Source organism: Chelonia mydas, chromosome 6 (genome assembly GCF_015237465.2).
Source record: "Chelonia mydas isolate rCheMyd1 chromosome 6, rCheMyd1.pri.v2, whole genome shotgun sequence".
Taxonomy (NCBI): Eukaryota; Metazoa; Chordata; order Testudines; family Cheloniidae; genus Chelonia; species Chelonia mydas.
Window position 1 is genome coordinate 105786751 of NC_051246.2, and position 8268 is coordinate 105795018.

Below are 8268 nucleotides of genomic sequence, written 5' to 3' on the forward strand. Positions count from 1 at the left end.
TGGACAGCTAACAGAAAAGCTGGTTTTGGTCTCCTCCCAGGTAAATTAAATATATTATGTAATAAAACCATCTTCCAGCAAATGCAATGTCTCTTCCAACATGTATTACTTTCACATCATTAGGCATCAACAGCAAGAAATAACGGCCTATAATCCAAGCCTTTTATTTTAATAGGAGATAGAGTTTATATCTCAGTTTAAAGCAAACTGTTGATTAAGATGATCGATAGGTTACATTAAACAAATTGTTTTCCTATCGCTGCACACCAGAGCTGTTACATCAGTTCACATTATCTCTGCCAACCATGAGTAATTGGAGAGGGGCAAACATAACTTTGGAGAAAACATTTTATTGGGGCTGTACTATTTAATGGTAATAGTTATATCTTGGTGTAGCAAGTAAGTCCTAAAGAAAGATAGCAAAAGTATCTGATAGTCAGTGTATCAGCTCTGCTTATGCTCATTCAACAGTAGCTCACAAGGGGATATGTCGCCTATTTTAATCAGATGGTGGGCTAAATTCTGTACCATTACACTAGTGTAAATCTGAAGTAACAGTACTGACTTCAGCTGAGTTACTCCAAATTTTACACAGGGGCAACCGAGCAGAATTTGCCCCAAAGTGGGTAAAGCACTTTGAATACACTCCAATTGAAGTCAAAGGCAAAGCTCACACGTACCCCAACAATGCAGAATCAGATTTTGTGTTATGATCTCTGGCCTCCCAAAACACAGTGTTGGCTCACTGTTTATTAATAATTATCTAAAGGAATGACTTTACATTAAGGTTAGGGCTATCTTTATCCAGAATTAAAACAAAAGAGCCCCAGAATTCTGTCAGGGTGATTCCCTATGTTATCTTTCTGCAGCTCAGAATGTGGGCCTCTCTTTTTGGGTCTTCACGCCCTGTTTGAAACCTTGGCAGGCTGAGACTTCTAGCCCTCCTCAAAGGAAGAGGACATTAGCCAGCTGTTACTCCTTCAGGAATGTGACTGGGCAGCGAAGGAGGCATGGCCTGAAAGTAATCACCTACTGTAACACCTCAGCAACTTTCCCAGCCCCCTTCCTACCTCTTACACACACACTGCCCTCCCTTTCGCACTTGGTTCCTTCCTCTAGTGAAAAGCCCGATCGTTTCTTGCTGTGGGTTTTCTCCAGGCTGTCTTTCGTTTAAGGAGACCCCTGAATCACAGCGCCAGGCTGAGTGCCCACTGCATCCTGCTGCACAGACTTCTCCACCGCCCGCCTTGAGACCTCACCACTGCCAGGAGTGCCATAACACTGCCCCCTTTGGTACCGCGCCACTGATCTAACCTGTCCGAACGTGAAAGTCCAGCACGAACACGTCGTTGCCCTCCCCTTCCCCCCTCCAACACAGAGGCTCCTTCTGCAGGTCCCAAGCAAAGCAGGAAAGAGAAGAAAATACAAACCTGACCCCCCGCCCCGCAAGCAATCACCCCTCCCCTCCCTGCCCAGCCTCCGAGGGAGCCCAGTGCGCGCCCCGATCCCACGCACAAATGCCACACACACGTTTGTCTCCCAAGCCAGATCAAAGGAACCGGTGAGGGCAGCGCACGGCCGGGACGGAGCAGGCAGGAGGCGGAGGGGGACGGAACCGGGGTTTTCAAAGCCCCCAGTCGAATCCAGCTGGGAGCACAAGACTCGGGGGGGGGGGGGGCGCAATATAGGGATATTTACCTTGGAGGTTTTGCACTCGGATGTCGCTAATCTGCCCGATCAGCTCCTCCCGCTGAAACCAGTCCCACTCGTGCCCTGCCATGGAGGAGCAGGCGGGGTGGGGGCGGACACGGCGCTGCTTGGAAAACGGGGATCCCCCCCCCCAAGGCACACGCACAACAACCGGGGTCTGGAGCCGGGAGAGAGAAGCGAGCCGGAGGAGAGGCTGGGGGCGGGGGCGCAGCCGCCGGCTAGGGGGGCAGGGAGAGAGGCAAGGGGATCAACAAGGCGCTGCGCGCACACGGCAGCGGGGGACCAGCCGAGCCCCCGGCGCACGGGGGAGGGGTCCGGGGAGCCCAGCAGAGCCCCCCCGCGCGGGACAGGGCGCAGGGAAAGGGGAGCCCGGCGCAAGCCCACAGCGAGGGGGGAAGCAGGCGACGGGGGTGGAAGGGAGCCCAGCCGAGGCGCCCTCTCCGCCAGGGGCCGGCGGGCGGCTCTGAGCAGCGCGGGGGCCGGATCAAGTTTTTATGGCTGGCGCTGAAGTCGGAGGTCTCTAAGTTGCATATTGTGATGCCGCCTTGTGTCGCTGAGCTGACGCAGCCGCAGGTTGGGCAGCGGCGGCGGTGGGAAGCGGACACCCGCCCGGAGAGAGGCACCTGGTTAGGATCTGCTGGAAAGCAAAGCAGGCGTGGTAGCCGGATTTCACAGAAACACCTTCCAGCCCCCCACCCCCACGGGGCTCCCCCCGCCTCGCTGGGCGGCCAGCCCCTACTTAGTAATGGGCACTGGGAATGAAAAAGGAAGTGAAAGCCCAGGCTCGGGGAGCTGCAATGAACACACACCCCTGCAAACACACCCACGATAAATAAACCCCTGCGGGGCATCGCCGACCCGTGCCGGAAAACCAGCACCGACAGGAAGGATCGGGGAGGAGCGAACGCAGGTAACCCTCCAGCCTGCGGATACTGCGCTTCCAGGGCTGCCTCGGACACAGCAGTTACCCAGCTGGCCTGGGCCAAAAGGGCTTCTGCGGACATCTCTGGGAATAGCCATCAGGAAAATCCCTTTGCACTGGTCACATGCTGTCTCCTCTCTCCTAAAAAACTCTCTTGATCTGTGCCATTTACTGTAAGAACAACGCCCGAGTCTCCACTACATCCCCCCTTCCCCCCCCCCCCCCCACACACACACTCAGACTCTCCTCCCTCAGATACACAGAAATCAGATGGAAAAGACCTTGGACGATCATTAGTGGTCCCGCTCCCCCGCTCGACACTGGACAGTTTACAAAAGTCAGTTTTCTTGCACTGGCAGCGGGGACCTTGATGAAACGTAAAGGTCTTTTCTGTTTCTGATAGTGGGGAGGATAATCCTCTAAAGTAAATTGCACAAATCAAGAGAGATCTGCACCAGAAAAGGAAGGGAGAGGGAGTGACAGGCAAAAGAATTCCCCCCCATCAGTATTAAATAAATAATCACCACTAGTAATTAAAATAAATAATTGTTATTACAATTTATGTTTTGTATTCTGTCATCTAATCTGGTGAGCTTTATTTGTGGTCTAGTGTGACATGTATGGCCTTTTCCGTGTCATGCCATGTGGCCCCATATTTGAATCATTATTGGACAAGGAGACATTAGGATTATTGAGGTGTTTAATTACTACATTGATGGCTGTGGCATAAAAACCTAAATAGATAGTAAAAGCATGTACATTTTCTTTATATATAGTTATTTAATCCGTACATTGCATTGTTTTTATTATTATGCTTTCCTTGCAAATCCACAAGATTAAATCATAAAAAAAAAAGAAGAAATTACTAATACAACCAAGTACTGTATGATTAGTTGGACTAATAAATGAATTGGGATCTGCAAATTTTAATATCAGGGCACTGGAACTTGCATATAACTGAACTAGGGTCTGCAGGTTGTATCATTTAATACTTTAAAGTGCTTGTGAGAGGCCGGATAGAAACTGATGCCATGCTCTCAAGCTGTTTCACCCAGTTCTGGAATGGACTCAGACTGTTCCCAGAGCTGGTCTAACAACTTTACTGCTCCTAAGTCAGAATCAGATGGGGAAAGAGGGGAAGCTAGATTATAAGCACAGCAACCAGTAAGCAAGCTATTTATCACAAGAATAAGCAGTACCAAGAAATCGCTCCACACTTGGGCCTAGAATCAGCTCTGACTACTAGCATAATTATTATTTAGATTAGAGTAGGTAAAGACACTGAAGAGTTTACAAATGAAAAGGACGAAGAACAGAAGTAGTGTAATAGGGAAAAGGATACATACCTTATGTTAGTTCCATTTTTAATTAATTAAACATCTGACTCATTTCTTGTAGGCATCCAGGAAGAAGGGGCTCTTCAGGAAGGATCATGATAGTGGCCTGGCATTACAGCTCTGGCAAAAGACACAGTGTTTAGGGATGCAACTGCAAATAGAGCAGAGATGGTTGTGAGAGCAGTAGATTGTATGGGGCATCAAGGCTGACATAAGTGACTTTGTGGAGAGGGTAGAGAGTGACACATAGGAGACATGGTCAGATAAATTGGGAGAGGCAGAGCTAAGTGGGGTCTTCAAGGATAAGATATTTACTCCTGATATGGCAGCTGAGGGGAGCAGGATTCAGAGCAACATGGTCACTAAAGACCCTGATATTTAGCACCAGAAAGTATGTTCTGTTTACATGGGAGAAAAAAAAAAGTATTGCCAACCCCAAGTATTGAAAAATCGTGAGTCAGGTCCCAAAAAATTGTGAGTGGGGCTTAAAAAATAATGAGTTTTTTAAAATAATAATAATATTAATAATAATAAATGTTGGCTTGTTATTTGCCTTTTGCTCTTCATCCTTTAAGGGTCATATTTTCACATTTTCCCCCACAACCATGAGAGCTAGAAACTTATGTAATCACTGCTTGCTCAGCGTGGCATTCTGTCCCCCTCTGGTGGTGGCTAGGCTCTCTAGAGCAGTGTTTCTCAAACTTTTATATTGGTGACCCCTTTCACACATTGCAACCCCCCTTACAAATGAAAAACACATTTTTTTATATTTAGCACTATTATAAATGCTGGAGGTGAAGCAGGGTTTGGGGTGGAGGCTGACAGCTCGCGAACCCCCCATGTAATGACCTTGCGACCCTGCGGGGTCACCACCCCCAATTTAAGAACCTCTGCTCTAGAGATTGATGAGCCTGCTATAGCTTTGGCCAAGAAACACCCATTTTTTAGCTCATGCATCTTTCAGCGCATGCAGTAGAGGCTTGTGCATTAAGCTCCAGAGATCCCAGGTTTGATTCCCACTGTCGACTCCCCTGCGTGGGTTGGTGTCACACTTATTTTTTTAAAAATATAAAAGCAGAGAAGTCTTCCATAATCACCACTCCAAATATTGTGAGACTCACGCTCAAAATCACTGAGAACTTGAGGAAGAGAAAGTCTATGAATGTGCTACATGCTTACTAAACAAGTAAATGATAACATGGAATGAGGACTGGAATATTTCTTTTAGGCAAATAACTGATGAAGTTTTTGATTAATAAGCTTGATTGCCGTTTGATTTTTAAAGCACCAGTTTACTGGTGCTTAATTAAATCCCTTGGCTTTTGCTGATTGCCCAGGGCAACACTGTAAACACCCAGGGAAGAATCTGAAGTATAATGTCAGGTTTATTTTAAAAAAAGATGGCACATTGGAAGGTGGGGAGTCTATCAGTTTGTACCTCACCTTGCACAGTGGGGTACTGATCCATGACTGGGGCTCCTAGAACTATGATCAATAATATTAACAACAACAACAACGTGTTCTTGGTGAACTGATGTTACTGAACATCATTTTAATTTATTCTGCAGTCTGTTTATGCATAAATCAGATATCTGTAAAGTTTATTTGATTAATATTGGTTACCTGTGGATGAGTTGATGGATTATATTCTGCATTAAAGATAATTGTCGATATTTAAAGGTGGCCTGACAAGGAAAAAGAAGCAGAGAACTTGCAGCCCAGAGTATCGAGGGTGGGGGGGTAAGTCTAAGGTGGTTTAAACCCCCTTTGTGCCTTCCCAGTTCTAGGCTGCTCTATGGCTTCTGCTGTAATATAGTCATCCCTGGGGTAGGGGTGTCTAAGGGCTTGTTTACTTGGAAAGTTATATCAATATAATGATATCGGTATAGTTAAACCACTGTATTTATATTTGTACAACTTTCCTTGTTGACACGCAGACTGTATCCCTGATAGCTAGGTTGGGGGTGGCTTGTCTGCAGACTGCTGATGGAGCTTTTTAGTGGCTTCTGCATGTTCTATGAGTTCCTGTTGTATGTGATATGGATGGGTGACTAGGTCCACTGATGCAGGAACCTAGAAGCTTGTGGGCAGCAGTGGGTGGAAGCCATAATTGGGCAGAATGGGCTCTGCCAAATGGAGGCATGGATCACATTGTCGTAAGTGAATTTGGCAGATGGGAGCACGGAGACCGAGTCATCCTGGTGGCAATTCAGGAAGCATGGAATGCACTGTTTGAGAATCCACCTGCTTATTGGTCTGAGGATGATATGTAGAGAAGGTGAGGCGTTCTACCTCCAAGAGTTTGAAGAGCTCTTGCCAGAAAGGGGAGATAAACATTAGGCCTCAATCCAACAATATGCTGGTCAGTAGTCTGTGGAGCTGCAAGATGTGTTCAAGAAACAGGCAGTTTCCAGGGCAGTGGGAACCATGCAAGAGGGGATAAAGTGTGCCATCTTGATCAGAGATTGATGGCGACCAAAACAACTGTACATCCATGGGAGTGGGGTAGTTTTACTATGAAATCCAGTGTTATAGTAGACCAGGGGTGAGACGGGGTGCATAGGACCTGAAGGATAGTTTGGTCCAAATGGCCAGCGAGCTGGGAATCATGACGTTATTCGAGAACTGTGAGTCTGGGATGGCCATCTGGAACATAAATGAACTCTTGCAGTGGAAAATTCCATCCCGTACTTGAAACTCCAAAGCGGACTGCATCACCCAAGGTCTGGTAGGTTTTAGTGGTGAGGGTCGAAAGGCAACAGGGATTGAATGAGTTAAGTCCATGTCCACTGTTCAAGTTGGATGGCTTAAAGATGGTTGAACATGGTGTCATGCAGGACTCAGCAAGTTTATCCTTGTGTGACAGGCCATCCACCATGCTATTCCTTGTACCTGGGCAGTATGTCACAATGAAATCACATCAGGCAAAGAAAAGGGACCAACAGGTCTGGCATTGGTTTAGGTTTTGAGCCATATGAAGGTAATCCAGGTTTTTATGGTACATAAGGACCTGGACTGGAAATTGGGCTCCTTCACAAAAATGAAGCCATTCCTCAAAAGTTGCCTTAATTGCAAGCAGCTGCTTGTCCCAGATGTCATAGGTCTCCTTGGCTAGGCTTACTTTTCTGGATTAGAAAGCAGAAGGGAGGAATTGGCTACTGGGTCTCACTTGTTGGGATAACACTGCTCCTATACTGAAGTTCAGTGCATTGGCCTTCATGATGAAAGGCTTGGTAGGGTCAGGATGGAGAAGGATGGGAGCAGTAGTAAAGACCTTCTTCAGCTGGTCAAAAGGTGGACTGGGCCTCAAGGGATCCAACGAACCAGCTCCCCTTCCAGGGGAGTGCTGTCTTGGGAGCTACCAGCAATGACCAGGGCATTTGGGGTCATGCCTAGTGTTTGGAGCAGGAGTCAGGCCTAATGGGCAGAGCAGAGGATCAAAACCAAAGACAACATCAGGTACCAAGCTGAAGCTCAGAGCCACGATGAAGTCAGGTGCCGAGCGAGGGGTCAGAGATGGAGACAACATCAGGTACCAAATCAAAGTTCAGTGATAGAGACAGCATCAGGGGTAAAGTGGAGGAGCAGGGGCCTGGGAGGACAGGAACCAGGAGTAGTCAGGGAAGCAGGATCCAGGAGCAAGCAGGAATGCAGGTTCAAGAGTCAGGTAAGCAGGAGGGGTCCATAGCAGCCAGCCAAGGATTCCTCTAGTTGCTCAGACAATTTCCTGTTGTTACTTCATGATTTATACAGTACTCCTTAGCCCGAGGGCCTGGATGTTTCTTCCCAATCAGGAACTTGGGGCCGGGGGTGGGGGGGGGGGCTCTTTGCACTAGCCCTCCCTGGACCCTTCCCTGATTATTCAGGTGAGCTACTGGGTGGCAGGCAGTCATGGCCTGTGTGCTGCCTGGGGACCTGTGGGCCTGGGTTTGAGGCCTGTGATCCCTCACACTACCAGGTGGGGAAACCCCTGGATGAAATGCCAATAAAAGTTGGCAAAACCAAGCAAGCACTGCATCTCACACATGTCACTTGGAGCAGACCACTCAGAGATGGCAGACACTTTGCATGGATCCATAGTTTACCCATCAGGAGATATTACCTACCCAAGGAATTCAATCATGTTATGATCAAATTCACATTTCTTTAATTTACAATAGAGGTAGTTTTGGCAAAGCCTCTCCAGAATGCAGCATGCATGTTGGTCATGAAGGACCTGGCTCTCAGAAAAGATACAGATGTCATCTAGATAGATCACTACAAATTGGTCTGCTGCATCCCTAAATGCATTGTGGATAA

At 47.6% G+C, this 8268-nt stretch overlaps 1 protein-coding gene across 1 annotated transcript in view; it reads right to left on the reverse strand.

The window, feature by feature from the left end:
- Positions 1-2487, reverse strand: part of CLMN (calmin) — a 103101-nt gene extending 100614 nt beyond the window's left edge. Inside the window, exon 1 of the mRNA XM_037900900.2 lies at positions 1699-2487. Within this exon, the coding sequence (XP_037756828.1) occupies positions 1699-1780 (82 nt within the window). The 5' untranslated portion in view covers positions 1781-2487. The remainder of the gene's footprint in view (positions 1-1698) is intronic.
- Between the last annotated feature and the right edge of the window lie 5781 nt (positions 2488-8268).